Source organism: Anneissia japonica, unplaced genomic scaffold, assembly GCF_011630105.1.
Source record: "Anneissia japonica isolate Jap-2015-1 unplaced genomic scaffold, ASM1163010v1 scaffold287721_len753485_cov172, whole genome shotgun sequence".
NCBI lineage: Eukaryota > Metazoa > Echinodermata > Crinoidea > Comatulida > Comatulidae > Anneissia > Anneissia japonica.
Genome location: NW_022699480.1, coordinates 302,999 through 326,537, shown reverse-complemented (window position 1 = coordinate 326,537; position 23,539 = coordinate 302,999). Strand labels below are relative to the sequence as shown.

Below are 23,539 nucleotides of genomic sequence, written 5' to 3'. Positions count from 1 at the left end.
CTCTTTTACATTACATTCAAGGTCGTAGGTACAAACTTTACATTCAAACGTAGGTCCTACGTCGATTTATGAAGATATTACTATAGCCTAGGCCTATGCGTAGTTATTCTGTTTGCGAAGGTCATGATTGCATGTATGGTGGCTAGTATAACAGTGTGCACTTTCAAAAGGTAGTCTATCTTGCGAACGAGTATACTACGAGTGTTATGATGATACGATGGTCTGCACTTAACTATGGTCTGAGTGTCTGAGCTTGCGGTATCCACAAGCGTAAATCATTTCGCTCGAGTGCAGACCTGTACCTATACCGTAGAGCCCACACTCTGTCGGCTGATGGACATCTGCGTCAATGGGCATGTCACACCCAATCATGATGGAGAACAATAAACTTATTATTTAAATAGCAAAAGAAGGATGAACACTTTAACTTGTGAAAGAGGCACTTAAAGAACAGACATATAGACAGTTCATATGCCATTATTATAGTTTTTAGATGCTAAGGTTTACAGAGAGTATTCGTGGTTGACATAAATAGATAGTTATAATTTCATATGAACGACGGCACACATTTAATAGTCATATGTATTATTACATTATGCCTTCGTACCAATACTAATGAATGATGATATTAATAATAATAATAATAATAATAAGTATGTTAATACTAATGTCAAATACCTAAGCACATTTAATGCTAAACACGTCAAGATCCTAAATACATTAAGTTATGTCTAAACACGTTTAGCTTTTAAACGTGTCACCAAAAACGGGACAACATTGCGTAACACACATACGAAACGAAAACATATATCTCCTGGCGGTGATAATAATAATAATAATAATAATAATAATAATAATAATAATAATAATAATAATAATAATAATAATTGTTATAATTATCGTTATCTTCATTATCATTATTAACAATACTTACTAATATTTATCATTATCTTTATCATCATTTCCATTGTTATAATTATAATAATGATAATAGTAATAATATGTATGATTATTATCGTTATTGTCATTATTATTATATTATTATCATTACAATTATTAACAGTACTATTATGAATATTATTATTATTGTTGTTATCGTTATCATCATTATTATTATCATCGTTATCATCAACATCATCGTCATTATCATTATAATTGTTATTATCTTAATAATAATTATTAATAATATTATTATTATGTTACTATAAATGTGATTACGATCTGACATTGATTATGACAGTTGCTTTATAATCTGGAATTAATGAGTACTGTATCTGAGTAGAAATGCCTTGAATGTCGTCCTATGTAGACATAATATCTTGTTTACAGATTTTTATTATCTTAATAATAATTTTTAATAATAATATTATGTTACTATAAATGTGATTACGATCTGACGTTGTTTAAGACAGTTTCTTTTATAGTCTGGAATTATGAGTATTGTATCTGCGTAGAAATGCCTTGAATGTCGTCCCAAGTAGACATTATGTCTTGTTTACAGACATGTTTGTTTGAACATCGAGCTATATACGGACAACGATTTACAAAGCACAGATTGCATTGCATTGCCGCCACAATACATTGTACTGCCATTAGTCACCTGCTAATGAACCGAATGCTACCAGTTTTAGTCTTCTTTAATACATTCAGTGTTTAATCTACATTGAAATTGTTCTAGTTTGTCGGCACTTATATGATCTGAATCTTGTCCTTATTGTGTCCTTGTCCATTGCAGCAAAAACTTTATAATTTCTGTTGGGGCGCATATCTGTTATAGCAATTACGTTATAGCACATTCAGAATAATATGCGATTAACATTTTAACTACAAACCAATACAGGACAGATAATTAAGATGATAATTAAGATATAATTTTCTTTTTACCAAAAGTAGGCCTCTCTTTTTATCCGATAACTGATTCAGGCGCGAGTAAGATCTATGAAATTTATACAAACGGGTGATCCAATAAGTTTAACGATAGATAATTTATCTGGATTAAGTAATTTTAAAACGGCAATTGATCGATGTTAGGTTATCCTAAGCAAGAGTGTTGCAGTAATCCAATACGAATGAGAAACTAATAAAAAAAATCATTGAATTTACTCTTGTGTATTGAATAATTGGGAGAAGCTACATAAATAAGACATTTTGCATTTGATAGGCCTATTGACTTTGAATACCTTTCCATAAATCGACAAGTCTTCTAAAAAAATGCATGTAGTCTAGCCTTATAATATTCTAGTTTCAATTTCTTTAACTGCGCCTTTGCTATAATATTATAATATAGGTCTATATAATATGAGTTACGGGTTCTTGTAATAATTCACACAGATTCAGCGTCTTTGAAACCACAGGTAGGTCATAATAAACAGTCTCCAAACGTATATTAGCAACAATAGGGAAAATTAGAAATGACAAAGCTTTCCAATTTAATCTACTGATTGCAATTGTTGGGTATAGAGTATTTTGATTTTTCATCATTATTTTTCACAATCGTCACCTTAAAGCCGACTCAATTTAAAAAAAAAACTGTTAAATTGTAAAATCCTATCCACAATGTATGTAGTTGTTGTGGTGAGTGTGTGTAATATGGACGTACGGTAAAGATTGTAATATTTTTTTAATGACCCACCATAGTTAACCACGCGTTTATTTTGAATGTTTCTCTTCGTTCATCCTGAAATTAAAAGAGAAAAGAGGTTATAAATAACAACACAAAATGAAGTTAAACTATTCATAAAGTGAATGTGTTAATAACAACATAGTATGAAGAATTTTAAATATTACAGATTGAAGAATCTAGTCCTAAGCAATAACAGTACATAAAAAGGCGTTAAGCCCTATCCAAACTGTCATATTTGGCATGTGACATGCCTAAATATGGACATAATGACATCACCTCACATTTTAACCATGTATAGGCACATCATGACCAAATATAGATTTTTGTCAAAGAAAATTTGATAGTCTGGACAGAGCTTTCAAAATAATAAATCGATGAAGTTATAGACTATATTGATATTAATTATAAACTCGATGAAGTTATAGACTATATTAATATTAATTATAAACTCGTTTGTTGATTTTTATTAGCTCATCTTGCCAAACACATAAATAATATGTTTACAAAAGGAGTATCACCACAAGACGAAATAAAGGATTAACAGTATCAAAAGGAAAGAATGGTTTAAAATAACAATCAGTTAATTGAACCTAATTAAATTTATCATCGTTTATTTATTATTAGGCCATATTTACCATAACAGATTGAATATTTGGCTTTGATTTGTAATGATAACTGTAATTTGAGATAAAAAACAAACAAACAAAAAAAACTCATACATAACTCGCAGCGTGATTGTGCTGAATTGCGTATAGGCCTGGTCCGTGACTACCAACAGCCGTAAATAGGCGCTCGCTTAATAGTTGCATGTTCTTATCATTTCCGCAACGTAAGGGGCTGCAATGAACCATAGCGACGGGGTATCCCCTATTCGTCCGAAATATGTAATGGGTTCTTTAAAGTGCACAAGAGCCAGATGTGTACACTGGACCTCCAGTTTGAATCCTTATCCGAGAAGACTTGGTTTTACCAACTGAACCCTGGGTGAGGAGCGGCTCGAATCCCCGCCGATGTTAAGACAGTTAGCGGCGTCCCTGACCAACCACTCACCCACTTGACTCACAAATGACCATACCCTTACAATATTGTGAGCCACATGTGGAATACTAAAAAAAAAAGAACACAATAAAAAATATTCTAGAGAAAAATTAATGATATGACGGAGATAAAACTGGTGGAAATCATACTGATATTATTTTTCAAGGAAAGTTACTTTCAAAGTTTCGGTGCAAGCTAAAAATAACGAGCTTTGGCCGATTTTCAACAATAATTCCAATGTAGGATAAGTTTACTTAATCTCTCACGAAAATGTATGCTAAATGTGATTCTTATGTCAGGTATATGCTTTGTTTAAATTATATAGTTCTCGAGTACTGGGATGGATGTGTTAAGCTACGGTACTAATATGTAATACCGTACTCTCTAGTAAGCACTACTCCTATCGTGAACATTTTCTTAAGCGCCCCGCTTGAATAAGCGCCCCTCGATTCCTAACAAAAATCAATCATACAGTACAGTACAATACATGACCATGACCGACTTAATTTTCTATCCGAGAATCAGCTCTTCACATCTGAGCATTGTTGGTCGGCCTGTTCGTTCATCCATCCATCTTTAAGTTTAATTTGATGTTCAATTTTGCTGTATTATTAGAATCTTGTTCAAGCAAAGAAGTTTCCTGCCATCTCACAGCAGCCTGTGTAGTCTCACTGAACAATTCGCTAAGTTTTTTCATAACAAAATTAGAAGTATCCGAGAAAAGCTAAGCAAACATGTTCAGTCTTCTGGTAGCCTTGGAAGCCAATCACTGCCTTGGCTGCCTTTGAAGAAATTTCACAAAGTGATGTTAATGATATTATCTCTTTTTCAAACAATAAATCATCTAATCTGGATCCTCTTCCTACACCATTCGCCAAGAAGTATCTGCATATTTGTTTGCCCACTATTACCACAATTATCAATCAATCTTTGACTTCTGGCATTTTTCAAACATGCTTTAAGTTTGTCAGACTGGTACATGCCTTCATTACCTCACGCCTGGATTGGTGTAACAGTCTCTTGTATGGATTACCTAGGTCTGAAATCGCTAAACTACAGCGGAGACAGAACACAGCAGCTTGCATTGTAACACGCAGTAAACTATTTGCTCACATAACCCCAATCCTCAATTACCTTCACTGGCTGCCCATTGAGAAGAGGCTTATCTTCAAGATACTGCTCACCACTTTCAAAGCTCTTCAATCAACAACTCCTGCTTACATTACACAACTGGTCAACCCTCACCACTCAGTTCGCAGTCTTAGGTCATCATCTCAACTCAGACTGCAAACTCTGAGAACATCAATATCTACATATGGTGATAAAAGGTTCTCTGTTGCTTCGGCACAACTTTGGAACACGCTACCTTGCGATATTAGATCATCTGCAACAGTTTCTTCCTTTTGGTGCACTCTAATTTTTAACCTGATGCTTGTTTTTTATTTTTATTTTTTGTCATAGGCAGCTAGATAACCACACCATTATGGCATTCTGTGAATAATGTACTGGCCGGTCTTGCACCTTAAATTGCCGGTGAACGGTGCGGTGGTGATGGTTTTTCAGTTTTTTGGCGGTTTTAGGTTATTTCGTGTTTTAGTTTTTTTGGGTTTTTTTTTTCTATTTTTTCTGTTTATGTGAAGCGCATAGAAGCTCCGGCATTATGCGCTATATAAATATAACATTATTATTATTACTATTATTATTATTATTATTATTATTATTATTATTATTATTATTATTATTATTATTATTATTATTATTATTATTATTATTATTATTATTACCCTGTACATAATCTTGGACTTGGAACTAGGCCTATTTGAAATATAGAAATTAACTGTATGGCCATATATAGAATTGTTTTTTTTTTAAGTCAAAAATAAACTGACCTCAACATTCTCGCATATAAAAATCTTAAATATTTTTATTCATTTTTTTAAAAACAATATCATGTGATTCTTTAGCAAGCCAATAATCCAATGAATCTTAGCAGTATTTGAGGTAAGGAGTGGATCTTTTACAGGTATGTCCATTTCAAAATGAGGATATTTCTCATGGACAGTATCTTTACAAAACTTGACAATGAATCGACCGGGAATGACTAGTCCTACTTTCTCATCTGAGTTACAAATCCCAATCACTAGATGGCCTACAAGCGAAAGTTAATGAACTATTATTATGAGAATATCCCTATGCCTAGACACTGTTTACGTACAGTAGCATGGTCTTTGAAAGTATAAAAAGCAACGTTGAATCTGGTTGGTTATTGCAGTAGTAGTAGTAGTAGTAGTAGTAGTAGTAGTAGTAGCAGCAGCAGCAGCAGTAGTAGTAATGATAATAATTCTGGATTTATATAGCGCCTCACGTTGACACAACCTCGAGGCGCTTAACAACAACAGAGAAGAAAAAAAAAAACAAATGCAAATGTACCAAAACATTTATTATCAAATATTTGGTTTTAGTTTAGTTTAATTAAGTTCAAATGATTGGTTTGATGATTATCAATAAATGTTATTATTACAATGTTTTGGTAATTGATATAATTTCAAGGCCTGTTACTTTCCTTTTCATTCCAAAGCCTATTATTTTTCTTTCCCTTTTGCTTCTTGTCTTTCTTCCTTTCCCTTCAAATGTTCCTGATCTTTGCTTTTCTTGTCCTTTCTTATGTTTCCTTATATTATCTTTCACATTCCTTTTTTAGATTCCTTATCTTTTCTTTCATTTTCTTTCTTATAATTCGTATCTGTCTTTCATATTTCATTCTTATATTTCTTATCATTTTGTTTTCTTTTCCTTTCTAATGTTTCCATGTCTATCTTTCCTTGCTTTTCTCTTCTCATGTTTCCTTATCTTTCCTTTTCCTTTTTCATCCTTAGTTTATCTTTCTTTCCATTTACCTTCTTATGATTCCAAATTCATTTCTTTCTTTTCCTTTCTTATATTCTTTATCATTCTTACCGTTATCTTTCTTTTGTTTCCTTATCTTTTCTTTCCTTTTCCTTTCTCATGATTCCATATCGTTTCTTTCCTTTTCCTTTCTTATGTTTAACCAGGTTTAACTTACCTTTCATTCAAACAAAACAAAACAAGAAAGAACAATGAATTTGCAGAAGGAATTTAGAGGCAACTATCAAAACTTTCAGTGAAGAGATGTGATTTTAGCAGTAATTTGAATGTGAGAATTGAATCAGAATTTTAATGTGTTCTGGGAGGGTATTCAACAAAGTGGCTGCAATGGAAGAAAAGGCTCGGGAGCATATGTAGTGGTTTTAGTTTTCTTGACTTCAAGAAGATTTAGTGTGGATGAACGGAGAGAGCGTGTAGGGATGTACTGATCAAGAAGTTCAGTCACATACTCTGGAGCAAGATTGTTCTGAGATTTGTAAGTTAAGAGAAGAACTTTATTATATGATCCGTTTTTCGAGGGGAGCTAGTGAAGCTGATGAAGAACTGGGGTTATATGGTCACGGCGCTTATTCAAAGTAACAAGACGGGCGGCAGAATTTTAAATGAACTGCAATTTGCAGATTTGAGACTTTGGGAGTCCAATAAGGAGGCTATTACAATAATCCAGCCTTTAAGTTATAAAGGCGTGAACTAGACGGAGGGTGGTCGGGTTGTCCAAACATTTATAGTAGTAGTAGTAGTAGTAGTAGTAGTAGTAGTAGTAGTAGTAGTAGTAGTAGTAGTAGTAGTAGTAGTAGTAGTAGTAGTAGTAGTAGTAGTAGTAGTAGTAGTAGTAGTAGTAGTAGTAGTAGTTCAGACTAAGTGCTATATGACAGACTAGTGCTAATTTTCTTACATATATTTTAATATAAACGCAATAATTGTAAACTATTTTAAACCGGGTCTTAATCTTTTTAACATATATGCAATAATTTTATACTATTATAATGCATTTTCTGCTCTTTGTTTTTTTTATCATCGTACTGTGTTTTAATGATATATCTTAATATTTTTACTGTCTTTTAATGTTTTTATAGTATATTTTATTGTTATAACATTTCTTAATACGTTTTACTGTATTTTAATGTTTTAGTATTATATCGTTTTAATATTTTTTGCTGTTCTGTTTGGAACATTTTAAAGTTTCCAGCCTGTTTTTAACTGTTTTCAACTATTTATGTTTGATCGCTTAGCTTTAAAGTACATTTCTGTTATATTTTTGTATAATAGACTGAATAAAATGAAATGAATTGAATTATAGCACTACTGATTCTGAAGAATATAAACGTTTAAAAATGCTCGGACACATATTAAGACAATTCTATGTACTGTTTTAATGTTGATTTTTCACAAAACATTTTGTTCATATACAATGTGTATAAAAGTAATAGGCCTAGATATATATCAAGCAAGCATATATAAACATTAATTTTACAAAACTGATGACGATATTCAATACACTGACGATATGATGTCCTGTTATTGTTACTAAAAAATTGAATACTCATTAAAACGATCAAAAACAAATGGAAGTAAAAAATAGTTTTCACAAATTTAAAGACGGTTCTACAAAAATCCTTAAATTTTACAAGCCAATGAGTCATGCAGACGAATACAGCCACTAAGTTCACTGTCTGTTAATCTGACAGTGATTTTTTTTTTCTCATAAATTTTTTTTATTTTAAAATTGTAAGTTAACAACTGTCTCCGAGAATTTCTAAACGTTTATATCCAAGTTCAGAATCAGCACTTACTATCTATAGGGGCCATACAGATTTTACAAACAACAGATGTTATATCTAGGCCAACTCAAATAGCCAGATTTACTGTGCTTTTTATACTGCCAAAGACCCTGCTGTACATAAACTGTGTCTATAGTCATAGGGATATTATTACAATTATAATTCATTAATTTTTACACTTGACTACCAAAGCCTACGTAAGAGATTTTGACCTACGCCGTAGCATTCATCCACGCATAGCTCGATACACCACTGAACTCTGTTTCGCGATGGGGAGGTCATGTATACATATTCATGCCTATCATGACCTAAAATAGCGCCCTCTATAATTTCTGTCTTAACTGTACAGTATGGGGTAAACATAATGCCGCCCGGGCACTTATTCGCGTGAGTACGGTAGGCTAAGGTACTAAAAGAGATGTCAGTAATTAAGTCAAATGCGTTGCTTGTTTGTTTATCTTTAATGACAAACGCTGGAATCTATGTCAAAACATTTTTGAGAAAATAGATAGTGCATGTTTAAATACATGAGGGAATGAGGAGATCGTGTTAGATGTAATGAATCAGCTGCCAATATGTAAAATCCGTGTAAGTGTTATTGAAATTATAAGTCTATGATTAAACAGAGACATGCAACCCTGGGTTCCCGTAATTTAGGATCTGACCATCTGCGCATCAGAATTTTGAGTCTGTTTATATGGAGTTAAACTCATATAGATAGTTAGAACATTTAACATCTAGAATTATTCCGGCCGCTGTTAGCAGTCCTAATGGCAGACGATAAATTGCCAACTACCAACGCTTTGAGTATTTATAATTATAGTAGATTAGGCCACTAATGCTGGCACTAAAGTAGATGTAAATGTGCATATTAAATATTTATCTTATCTTATTCTATTCTGATCTAAATCAGGTACAGCCTGAAGGCTGAAAACGTGGATTACAAAAAAAGAAAAAAAAAGAAGAAAAATCGATAGGCAAAATTAAACATATTTATAAAAAACTTTACCGAAACCCAGTTTGCCGAATGCAGTTCACTGAAATTATGACAACGCAGTTTGCCGAAACTCAGTTTTCCGAAACCCAGTTTTCCGGATCCAGCCATCATGACCATCGAACAAAAGTACAGCATACTGTACTTTTTAAAAAGTACAGGTGGGTCAGGGAGGAGCCGTGTTTATACAAATTAAAAGGCAAAATACTGGAAAACAACAATGCTGTCGGAAACACACTTGAAGTCATAGCAATCAGTTAAAATTAGAAATAAAATGAAGTGAAAGATCAAGCATCGTATCCCCCTCAAAAACTCTCCCCCTCCGAACCCTACCAGGGATTTTTATGCCAGGGCCCTGACGAGGCTCTAGTCTGTTTTTTGATTCAAACAACCTGCCGGTAATTTCTGGAGACACCACTGGGACGTGCGTAATTGTATTATTAATATTTTATTTATTTCTTTAGGTCTACATATTATTATCTTAGTTAAACTTTCATTATAAATTTGCTTATAAGACATTTTATCTGATAGTTAATTAATTTTTTTTTATCTTGCTCATAGCAGATTTTTCAATAAAGTTGGATATACAGAATAACACAAAAACAATAATTAAACTACAATAAGCCGCTAGTTATTATACGAATAAATAGTAAGAGAGTGCTCTATCGTAAATTTTACGCTGTTGTTAATGTTTTACTGCTTTTAATTTCGGCAAACTTGGTCTCGAAAAACTGGAATTCATGGTTTTTGAGTAGGCAAACTGGCATTCGGCAAATTGGGTTTCGCCAAAGTGGACTCGGCGATCTGGCATTTGGCAAACTGGGTTTCGACAATCTGGCCTCGATAAGATTGACCAATGTCTCGTGAAGTCGCTGCTGTGTGGATGGTGTTGATTAAGAATTTGTTATAAAGACCAATTTATATTAATTTTCATGATTAAATTATGTGTTTTAACTTTTATAACTCCATATAGTCATAATTGTTAACTAAGAATTTAAATGAATTTTGTTAGTTTAAAATATAGTAGGCATATACAATAATTTCACTTTTTCCTTATACTATGGAATTGTATATACGCTACCACAGTATAATTCTACACTAATTTTGATAGAGCCAGTAAATTCTGTGACTTTCTCCATATACTTACCACATCTAACACCTGAGCGACGAAAAATTGCAGATCAATGACTGTAGGGTCGGATGAATTGATAACGGGCCTAACAGAAACGTCATAATCATTAAACAGCACTTCCCGAAGTCGCTTGTGTTCACTTGAGGCCACGAAACCTGTGGGTGACACAAATATTATAATCGTCACTACATTAATTTTGACATACCGAAGCTGACGGCATGGATTCAGGCGGGGCGGTAGTTCAAAATTGCAGGGTACAAGGGTGTATTCCCATCATACACGGAATATTCAAACAGGTTCAGTATTTTCAAACAAATTGTTTCAAAGAGTAAGCCTACACACCTCTCCACCACCCCCTCCCCCAACCCAGTGCATCGGAAAGCGGCAGGGTTCGATCAAACCGGTATGTGCTGTATGTTTCTAAGAGATTATCCACGTCTGACATATTTTACGACAACTTGGAGTATCGCCGAAGTGTTTAGACTTATACAATTCTTAGAATACCAGAGAGAATTAAACTAATTTTGATATCAACACTCTCGTTGTAAATTTATTTTACAACCATGACATGATTCGTTAAACAGAAAATATCTCGGATGCTTGAGCGTGTACATCAAGAACTGTAAAAAACGTTATTTTGTCACCCCCAATTAAATATCAATCCTTAGGTCCTATGACATCACAGATTCATAAATCGTACACCACGTTTAAACAAGGCATTCTTATTTGACATTTATAAAATAGGTTCCAACTGGTGATGTTTTCATGAATGATTGTGAAATGTCTTAATAACAAACTCTGCACATATAGAAAAATCTCTGAGTAACAACAGGAATGTACATTACGAACTGAACACATTAAGATTCAATCGCTACAATGATGAATTATGTTTATTTTAACATTTGATCATTTGGGGAATGTATCGTATCTTGTAATTTCATGCAATCCACTAGGCCTACAGGAATACCGGTAATTATTGCCGTGTTGACACTTAGGCCTATTCTCAAGAATTACGTCTAGGCATATTGGTTGTGGCATGCCCGGATGTAATATCAGATTCCGCGCGCATATTTTAAATTCTGTCCTGTTATTACCTGCTTAACCCCATTAGATACATCGGATTTGCACCATGATCATGACCGACCATGATGATGATGAGGATCATTACTGTTATCATTATTACTATTACTATCGTTTATTGTTGGTGGCAAAAATTTCATAACTCGGATATTCAGTAATCCGGACTTTTCGTAACGGAATTTCAACGAAAAGGCCGGTTTACAAAACGTCCGGGTTACAAAAGGTAGATTATCATCATTATAATAATCTTCAAAATCATCATCATTATTATCATCATCAACATTCTCACTATTTTGATTAGGCCATATTAATATTATTTTTGTTTGATAAGTACTGTTTCTCTCCTTCATCCTTTGCTATTATTAGTAGGCCTATTTGTAAATAAGGACTTCCCCATATATTCAACTTAAGTCGGGCACTCTTCGTCGTACGACGAATCCAACTCAGCTCCCCGTGAGCGCCAGGCGACGCGACCTCGTCTGTCTGAATGGTTGTCATTACAACGATCCGTTGCACGCTCGAGGTTTGGCGTAGCGTTCTTCATAGAATCACGTCGGCCGACGACCGTCCGGAGCGCCGACCGTCCGGAGCAGTGAATGCCCGGCTTAAGAGGCATATCTACTATAAGTACACTGGGCATTTGCTTCGACATACGATCTTGCGGGCCGCATATTTCATGGCAGTTAATGATACTGATTTGTTTGTCAAGGAGTATTACGAGGCGTTACCTTTTAATTGGTACGCCAAATAACAACTAGCATTTCTGCTCATTACCTTGCGTTGCTGATTTAATACCTGGCTTAAGACATTGCGAAGTATGCATATGGTTCCATTTTAAAGTTTCAATCTTTCTTAATAAAACAGTGAAATATCGATTGGTTTTTACGACTGAATACTCTAAAGTGCAATTGATCTAGGGCTTTATGTATTTCGACCTGCTTTGGAAAATAATATTGTTTATCACAATCGAATCTACTTTAAATATTCGTTACATAACTTATTCACGGGGACTCAAGAATGTAATGTAATGCAATGTAATTTTATAAGAATAATATTGTTACACCAATTATCTAAATAACAAAAATACGATGCATTTCTAAACGCAGGTCTATAGTTTTTACTATGTTGATTTAAGTAATATGGTGACTATTGAGTATCTAAAAAGTATTGGGTAGACCTAATATTGGTCACTTTTTCTTTAAACTGTATTGGAATAGTTAACAAGTATATGACTGTATGTCTATATTAAATTGTTCATAGGTCGACCTGGCAAAATATATGCCGTGAAGCAAGCGAGGTCCATGCACATCATATCACCTGAGCACGGTCAAGACCCAACATTCCTGACAACCATCCGTAATTTAATTGTTCCTCGCTATCCAACCTTATTCAGTGTCAAGCAGATGCTAATAATCACGTGACTGGTGACAAGATCTATGTAATCACACATTGTGATGTTTAATTTGATTGGCATAATATGATTATGTACGTTCAGTTATGATAAGACCTCCAACTCTATCACATCATATTAGGGTTTTTCTAAACCATAATTAAATCGACCGCTCTACCAACAGCGCCATATGATGTAATATCGACACAGCGTTTTACTTGTGCTTAATAATCGCAAGTTGTAACTTAAATACTCTGGAATAATGTGTAGTATAGGTACTGTTTCTCTTCCTTCATCCGTTTACCCCTGGGTTATTGCAAGATGATGGCAATCAATAGAAGTGCACTCAAGTTCAGCGCCAACCACTAGACTATATATTGGCCTAGATATTTATAATGAACATTGCGGTGACACAAATAAAGATCATAATGTGAACGCACAGACGCTATTTATTTGATATTAACACTTTAGCACCTTAATCAGTGGATTGACAGGCCATGGGTACCTAATTGATAATGACAGAAAATACATGATTAGAATCTATTATCATCATCATCATCAGCAGCAGCAGCACAGCATTATTATTTATGAAGATTATAGTAATAGTATATTATTATTTTTATTATTATTAATTAATATAATTAATATTGTTAATTGTAGTAGGCTTTGTAGAATAATTCTAAAAAGTAATATTATTAGTTTATCAGTAATAATAAATTTACTTAAAGAACGCTTTTCAATTCAATTAACATTTATTCAATTAATTAATAAATACATCAAATGATAAATAAAGTGGACAACATTAAAATTAATTAATTAGGATCAAAAATAAAAGCGAAGTTTGTCTCAATTTGACCCCGACAAAACAAAAAGTAAAAACTAATAATAAACGCATATCAGGTAGACCTACATTTTATATACAAATATATATATATATATATTTATATATATATACATATATATATATATATCTACATACATACATACATATATACACACACACACACACACACATACATACACACACATACACCCCCATACATTCATGTAAAACAAAAGAACATGCTCTCTTGGTACGTTCAAGTAACACAAACCGTGTACGGTATAAAACGTCAAAACTATGTATTGTCTGCCAAACAAAAAAAACAAAAAAAATCGGGGAAAATCCCAGAATATTTTATTTTTATCAAATAAATTATCAACTTCCTTCCATAAACAAAATAATAAATTTTACTATGATTTCCAAACAATTTAGGCCTAAGGGTAAATGAAAAGAATACAGAAAAGTTATTACATGTACAGTATTTAACTATCCGGTAACTGACGGAGAAAACTTTTCTCTTTGAAATTATTTATTGTATGTTAATAACTTACTTAAATATACAAATTAGGCAATCCAAATAAGGAATTATTAAAAAAAAAATAATGACAGATATCTTTAATTGTATACGGTACGTATTCACACATTTCATCAAGTCACCTAAAACTCCATTCAAAATATAAGATTCCTTTTGTAGAAGCAGTAGCAAAAATATACAAAAAAATACTACAAAATATATCACATAAGAAAGTATAATACATACTCCAAGTATTGAAATACACGCCATCGTGTGTATTTCAATACTTGGAGTATGTATTATACTTTCTTATCTGAGATATATCACATAAGCCTATAGAAATAGTACGGTAGTATTGTTAAATAATAGTAACATAAACCTTACATGTCGTAATAACGGTCCCCTGGCCCTAAAACCATGGTGAATATGACCCTTTCCCGGAGGGAGGAAATCACTAGTGATTCACTAAAGATTTCGGCACTTCCTTTAGTTAGTGAATTTTGTCTTGAGAGAGCGCAAAATTCCATATGAACTGTCAGTAAAGAGGAGGGGGGGGGGGGGTGGAGAGGCGACTTCAATGACGACCAAAATCCTGTGAAACCGATAGGGTCTACGCCCATAATAATAAGCACAGGCCCTATCATCATTAATTGTAAGTGATTTTAAGGAATTGAAAATAAGAATGATTATTATGATCATGATGATGTTGATCCTAATAGTGATGATTATAATAGGGCCTATAAAATATGATGATGATGATGGTGAGTTTTTTTTTTCTCTCTTTAAAAGGTAAACGCGCAGTAAACCTCATTTATTTCAATCATTTTCCCCCTTTTCGTTTTTTTTTACACCAATTCTTTTTCATTTCCTTATATCTTATAATAGACCTACACTAATATATGCACGTACGTGCATACACAAGTCAATGATGTAGATCCACACCAATGTGCGCACGCGTACTCGAGCACACACCCATAACAATATATAATAGGCTTATGCATGATACATGCACTCACGCATAAGCCTATACCTGTCTCTTATACACATCTAGATGTGTATAAGAGACAGATGGCGATTTGCACAATTACATCTACGATAATCCTCATCAAATAAACGAATGATTATTATGCTTATTATCATTATTATGGCCGAGCGGTTAAAGTAGGGGAATCGTGATCATGCCAACAATACCCGAACGGGTTCGCGGCCGGCTCGCTCCTATAATTCTGGTGGCGGAACAAGTCTTCTCGGATAAAGTATTGCTTAACGGTTTGCATGGCGCAGAAATAACATGTACCGTACTCGCGCGAATAAGCGCCCCGTTTGAATAATCGCCCCTCATAACGTGAAAATTTCCTTAAGCGCCCGTTTGAATAAGCGCCCCCTTCTAATTTGAATAATTTAATCAATTCTGGACTGTGGATGTTGGCATGATTTGAGGTGTGGAGTGGAATCATATTCTCCTTTAGTCAATCAAAATGAGGATATTTATCTTGGATAGATGAGAGCTCCCTGGACAGACAGTATATTTCCAACTTTCATCTTCTTATATTTTTCTATAGCCTATTCCTACGTGCTTTTCCGACAATTTGCACCACACATTCTCATCTGAGTTTTCAAGAAAACCTGCATTGATCATGCAATCCTGCTAATCTCAATCGGCCGATGGCCAAAGAGCTCTAACCACCACCACTAATTTAATCTGTTATTCTGCTGTTATGTAATAATGTACTCCCAACATTCTTGTCATGAAAAGCCATGCTCTCTGGACGATTATCTTCTTTTCCGCCGCACAACCATTCGTAATTTGCAGTTTACTAATGTCCTTATATAATAATTTTTCATTCAAAATGTGCTTCTTGAATTTAATAAGTTCTCATAATAACCCCTCGATTTTCAATTATTTCCATAAGCGCCCCCTCAATTTCCACTCTGTTTTGATAAGGCCCCGTTCGAATAAGCGCCCCGTTTGAATAAGCGCCCCTCAAAAAGTGCAAAAATATTTTAAGCGCCCGGGCGCTTATTCGCGCGAGTACGGTATTTTGAAGCTTGCGGTACACACCACGTAAGAAGTTCTGAAAAGAACTCTTTACCAAAAATTATTTATAAGTCTACGCATTATATTATTTTATAGGGTACGTTTTATTTCACTTTACAAGCCTGCTGTAATGTAATACAATGTAATATGTTGTTTTATTAATTTTAATGTTTTTAACCAGTGCAAACATTGGTAAAGATTCTCAACAACAACAATTCTTTTCAGAACTTCTTACGTGGTGTACCTCAAGCTTCAACATATATATCTTATCTCGGATAAGGACTATAAACCGTAACCCCAGTGTACACAAAGGTTCATGTGCACTTTAAAGAACCCAGTACATCTTTCGAGATGAGTAGGGGGTTACCCCATGTGTACTGGTTCACTCGCCCCTGTCGTGGGCAGATGAAATGGCGCCGGTTTACTGGCTGCAGAGGACATGAAGTGACCCTCACGGGAGGAGAAAGTTATTGAAAAGTACAACATCTAGTCCCTAGCGCATAGAGGCCTCATTTATTTGCGCTATATAAATCCATCTATTATTATTATAATTATTATTATTATTATTATTATTATTATTATTACTATTATTAATATTATTATTATGCTTGAAGTAGCCATAATACTATCGCTAAAAATAAAGATGACGAAATAATAATGATAAGTAAAACAAGTTAATTTTATCATTTATTAATTTGTGTTCATTTATCTAATAATCTTTTGAGAGGGTGGTTCTAACCGCAAAGCTGGCATGAAAAAGGTTCTTTATCAAAACGATTCATATACAGTATATAAAAATCTTTATTTCAATTCAATCAAAATGTGAGAAAATGTTAAAATATTACAGGTTTGCACTGGTTAAAAACATTAAAATTAATAAAACAACATATTACATTGTATTACATTACAGAGGCTTTTAAAGTGAAATAAAACGTACCCTATAAAATAATATAATGCGTAGACTTATAAATAATTTTTGGTAAAGATTGGAGGCTCTGGAGAACTTTTAAGAGAATATTATTATGGCATACTATTACAGATTGTATTTTTGAAATAGAACCAACGCTGATTGTACGTGTAAAATGACGTGATTTTGCAATTCCTCGGGCTATTTGTCTATGATTTATACTCTAATAGTGTTTATTAAAGAGTAAAAGCATATATAGCTTCCCACACATTTCCTTATTGTAAATTACCTGTGATTGTTTCGTTGAATCAGTGGATGGGCAATAATTGAAGCTATAAACGCCGTTGACGTTTGCAATTGCCTTAGATGGAGTTTGGAAGAGTTATGATACAAAAAAGTATAGAATATCCCTATTTCACATTAAATAGCTAGGCCCGAATTTTCACAATACGTTACCATAGTTAATTACTGTAATCTACTACTAGCATCGAATGCTGGTTCGGTGGCACTACCGTTACGGTATTAATTTAAGGAACGTTTCGCGTAGGCCATGATGCGCTCACTTTTTAGGCCTAACGTTTTGAGCCAAGTTTTGATAACACCTACCTGAGTTTTTTGATTGAGGTGTTGCACCCGAAGCTAGATGCCATGGCCACAAACAATACACATATATGACTAGGCCTATACAATATTCCATATTATACCGGAGTGTATTCCGACTGTGAGCACTTATCCGAGGTTTAGCGAGGTTGATGGCCCATCTCTTCTACAGTTCCCGAAGGTAAAAAAACGCACATCGTCTTCGTAATTATTAAGAAAAACAGTAGAAGAATGTGAATAAATTGTAATTATTAACGTAGAGAATTACATTTTGCAATATGTACATAAGCTAAATCCAGTAATTATTAGACAGCGTATAAATCACTTGGTTTTACGGGAAGTGATATCTTGCTTTGTGGATGGTTGTGTATTGTGTGTGCAAATCATCGCCAAGCGGTTAACACTTGACGCAATGAACTGACATTGCAAGTTTTTTTTTGGAATTGGACAACCATCTCATAGTCTATCAGCCCATCTCACAGTATACGAGTCCATCTCGCAGGTCATGCTTAATGATATCCAATTGATCAGATTACGATTCATTCACCTCTGTTGAAAATAGATGCAACAAACTTTAATCAATCCAAGCAATTTTTCTTTCCGAAATGTAAATGACGTCACGATATTTTTTCAGCGAAACCCACATTTCACGTAAGTACTTGCAATGAGTATGGGATGTCTGTATTTATTACGGGTTTTATATAGAGCCTCATATTCTAAGCTCGTCAGTAATTCCTCAAAATGTTAGAAAGTAAAGTGAAATAGTTTATACTGTGAAATTAATAAACGGATGCTCAATAAATAGCACATCCATTTAAAAATGCCTAATATATACTTTCATGTTTTTCAACAAAAAAAAAAATCAATAGGCAAATGAAATTTGCCAGGTATGTAGGCCTACTTTGAGGAATATAGCGAGTGTGAAATGTCACTACCTTGTTATTAATATATGGAATGACTAATACACCGAAATAGGATGTTATGTTTGTGTATACACGGAAGTTTAATAGAAAAATAGTCACATAATAATAAATTTAGTTGGCACTTGTGTTTTTGTTTTGCTTTAAACTTAATTATTGTAAACAACTTTTGATATCATTTGACATTTGTTGGATGGGGAAAAATGTTTAATAACTACAAATTTTAATCTAAATCTAACGGACAGAAATATTTGGTTCTTAAAAATATGGATTAAATTTTTGATACTGAATGTATACTGTCGTGCCAAAATAACACTGCAATAGACAACGTTCCCCTGTTAAAAAATAATTTAGTGTAACTGTAGGGATTAAAGATGTAGCTTGACTTCCAACCGTGGTTCTGGGTTCAAATCCTGTGACAGCAAGGACTTTTTTTCACCACTAAAATAAATATGAGACTTGGTTTATGAGCCATCATATCATTTCATTTATTTAACAGGATACCTCAATATCACTTGACCTTCCGGGAAGAAAGAACCACCATCTATAAATATGGTATAAAATCGTGAAGGGATGGTAGGCCTACACTGACAATGACATACTGAACACGATCGCCAATTTAAGAAAGGAAAATAAGATTCACTATCAAAGAAATAGTTGTAATTACAACTGTTATAGGTGATTTCTTTTTGAATGAAACCGAAATGAAATGTATATGTACTTGCACATTTACTTTTACTTGTTTTTTATTTAAAGATATAATTACAATCTTTATGATAACACTTGAAATGCTACTACAATAATGACAGTTAAAATACACCAGTCATCGTGTACAACCGAGAAGATAAAACACCTTAATTTTTTTTATTGTTGTTTGTGCAATTGTTTAATGAGTTATATATTCCATAATAATAAATTTAACTTATTTATTTATATATTCAAGAATAACTGCCATGGATATAACGCATATTTTAAACGCCACTATGCTTAAGCTCCAACAATTTTTACTTCTATGTGTAGACACGAGTGACTAGTTCTCTTGCGGAATTTTTTGAACCATTTCAGTTTGTGTACATTCCCAATTATAAAACAATGAATTAGCCCTATCGCATACATGTGTGCTTCAAATATCACTACGATTCTCTACGAACAAACATCGGATGGATAAAAATGAAATTAGCGTATTGGATGTCATCGTAATTATAATAGTAAGGAAACCTTATATTTATGGTAATCAGAAGTTTGACGATTGTTCTGGTGACATTGTTATTTATCTGTTAAATCTAGTCTCAGAATTTATATCAGTTTGTAGCAGAATCATGTACGGACTTGTTAATACATAACTGAGGTAACATGACTTCTTATAGAGATTTAATATACATGCTTGTAATGGGTTATTTTGTTTACTTTTATTACGTACAGAAACAGAATTACTAATTTTTGACACGCTGTGGATGATTTAGAACTTCTTCCTTCGGGTTATAGATACAAAATAATATTTGAGCATTTAAACGTTTGTGTGATGGTTAGTTTAGTATATGTATTGTTCTTGACGCCTTTCGTAAACATCTACGCTTGTGCAGGTCGATGCAGGTGTGAGCACAGGTGTGCTTCTGTCTCTTATACACATCTAGATGTGTATAAGAGACAGTATATATATTATAGTTGTATGAAAAAAGGGGTCTGTTGTGGGAATCGATCCCACAATCTCCAGCTATCTCTGCGAGCGTCATACAGTTTAGACCACAGAGGCCCGTACGACATTATTACGGATCTAAGACCACTAGTCTCTCTCAATTCATACAACCTCAGGTTGCATTTATGGTTTTACTTCTGCCTTCTGCAACTCTATCATAAGGCCAACAAAAAAAATTCTTGTGTTGGCCACGTTTTGGGAAAATAAAAAAAATGGGTGGATGGGTAGGCCGGTAGGAAAGGAAAAAAAGACCATTCTAAATCTATACTAAAGAGCAAAACGATCGCATAACACTGTTGCATCGCGTATTATAGCCTATTTAGCTCATTAGATATATATTTTTCGTTGTACTGTAGTAAAAAAAAAAAACAACTTTTGTTGTACTGTAGTTTAAAAAAAGAAAACACTAAAAAGCCGAACCTCAATTTCGTACATTTTAGGTGAGTTGAGCGTGGCCAACACAGTGTTTTTTTTTATTTGGCTTAAAGTAAAATTGTTAGCTATATGATTTTAAATCATTTTAAGAATTATTTTAAGAATTGCAAGCCATTAAAATATTATTTGTAAAAATAAAATATCAATACATAAAAAAAACCCCGCAAAATTGGAATTCCTGTCACGTTATGCAGATAGTGATAACGGTAAAGTGAAAGTTTTGAATAAATAAATTCGGCCAATGTACAATTGTATAGGCCTATCATCCACAGCCGATCGATACCTATCTTATGTGCCGTAGGCTTATCCTGGCCGTGCCATCATTCAACACACAACAGCTATGTGGATTAGGCGTTATTATTTATAATTAGCTAATCAGAGGGTACAGTAGGTCTATAAAAAGTATTAAGTTTTATATTTTTATAATAACTTGACATACACCATTTATATCGGTGGCACTCAAAGAGACATAAAACACAACAACACAAAGACAATTTAATCTTTAATAAGATCACACCTTTTTCTCCATGCTCTTTTTGCTAATGATTTGCAAAATTTGTCAATCAAGATCTTAATTTGTTTATGAAATAAGTTATTGTCATTGCCGAGTACAAAAAGTAATTTGTTTTCAATACCTAATTGTTAGAAAACGTGTAGGCAATCGTTAATAGAGAGTTGCTGTTTAAACTTCTCGATTTCCTCATTTCTAATATAATATAGAGCAGGGCAAGTTAATACAAAGTGAGTAATATTTTCTTCGTTTATATTACAGCATTTAGGCCCACAGAGCCCATTATCATTAGGGTCCGATTAAACCATTTTGCTACTTTACCATCAAGAGGAAGGGTATTCGATCTTAATTTGAATTTCAATGATGCACCCTCAAAGTCATTGCAAGAAGATATACCTCCAATGTAGGAGCATTCTTTATAGTCATATGGTCTTTAATAGACGACTTGCTTTTCCTTTCTTCAAACCATTGAGATAATGTGAGATCTCTTAAATCATTCTTCGTATTGGAAGCCCATTGCATGTTAATATTATCATTGCCATTACGAATGTCAGAGAATATATTATTATTATTATTACAATCTTTCAGGATATTTTCAATGAAAAGTGGAATCTTAAAAGCAATATTATGAAGGTTCTCCGACATATTCACAATAACTTTTAAAAATATTTTTTGCAATTGTAATCATAGCTCAATATGAGCCATCAGAGGTTGTATAGGCCTACTCATTAAAACCACATTCATTCAGAAGTCAGCGCACTAATTAATAGGTCTTACGGAATTATAATTTATACTACTTGTCCAATTTTTGGAATAAGGAATTTGATTTCCATTACATGAAATAACAAAATCCTTTTAAAGACCAGAGCCCTTTGGTAAGCAGTACTAAAAAATAATTAAAATACACATTCAAAAGACATTAATTAGATTAGATAAAATACAAGAAAAAACAACAAAAACATAAAGAAAATACATATTATTGCAAAATGCCCATAAAGACTTACATAAAGAATTACACCAAAGATTTTTATTTAATTATTTTATTTCCATAAATTTAAATTTGAATTTTGATTTGAAAGTTGATAGAGTAAAGACCCTTTGAAAGACCAAGGCCCGTTGAAAGACCAAAGTCCATTGAAAGACCAAAGACAGGAGCCCAGGAAGACCGAAGTCCCGTGAAAAACCAATGCCCGTATAAAGAGCAAAGCCTCTTGCATTTTTATTATAGCATGCATATATCGTAAAAGTTAAAGCTACCTGTCATAATTGTGCATCTTGCGTTTGTATTCAAGATGCATAATTATGACAGATAGCTTTAACTTTTACGATATGCATGCTGTAAGAAAATCTTAGATAAACCAAGATCCATACCGGTAAGTTATGAGTGCATGGCTAACCTCATGTAGGCCTATACAGACCGAGTTTATAAAATAAAATTCAATTATTTTTTTTCATAATTTTCAATGCAAACAAACTATAATAAATTATGGCACAAATTGAAATAAATATAATTCAAATACAAGAACTTGTATGTTATTCACAGAAATGATATTATTTTAAATAACAATTTCAATTAAATATTACTACTTTTAGTATATTTTTGCAAATAATAATAGTAGGAGCCGTATTAGCCTATAGCATAAAATACAAATGAAATGAGTACATCGAGACACAAGCCTTCGCTAGTTTGAGCTAGCATTCATCAGGTGAATGAAGTGGAAAACACAGGATCAAACTGATCATTCAAGTTATGCAAATGAGAAATATAAACAAAATACAAACAGAATGACCCGCTGGAATTAAGAGGCTTGGGATAAACAAAGCGTCATGGATGAAAGGTCTTTTTATCTGTATATTTTACCACTTCATATTAAAGACCTTTCATCCATGACGCTTTGTTTATCCCTGGCCTCTTAATTCAGCCAGACATTCTGTTTATATTCTGTTTATATTGCTCATTTGCATAACTTCAATAATCAGATTGATCCTGTGTTTTCCACTTCATTCACCTAATGAAGCTAGCTCAAGCTAGGGAAAGCTTGTGTCTCATTAAATTTCGTTAGTTTAAACATAGACAAAATAGAACTCTAAAGAAGATGCTACTGTACTCATTTCATTTATATTTTTGCAGTAATAGAATAAATAGGGGT

General features: G+C 33.3%; 1 protein-coding gene across 2 annotated transcripts in view; it reads right to left on the bottom strand.

Moving 5' to 3' along the window:
• LOC117102971 (neuronal acetylcholine receptor subunit beta-3-like) overlaps positions 1-18,189 on the bottom strand; it is a 24,437-nt gene extending 6,248 nt beyond the window's left edge. For both annotated transcript variants that reach the window (XM_033243423.1, XM_033243424.1), the window contains exons 1-3: positions 17,834-18,189; positions 10,491-10,630; positions 2,633-2,677 (exon numbers count right to left, since the gene is read on the bottom strand). In XM_033243423.1, coding sequence (XP_033099314.1) covers positions 2,633-2,677; positions 10,491-10,630; positions 17,834-17,924 — 276 coding nt within the window. In that variant the 5' untranslated portion in view covers positions 17,925-18,189. The remainder of the gene's footprint in view (positions 1-2,632; positions 2,678-10,490; positions 10,631-17,833) is intronic.
• Positions 18,190-23,539: the final 5,350 nt, after the last annotated feature.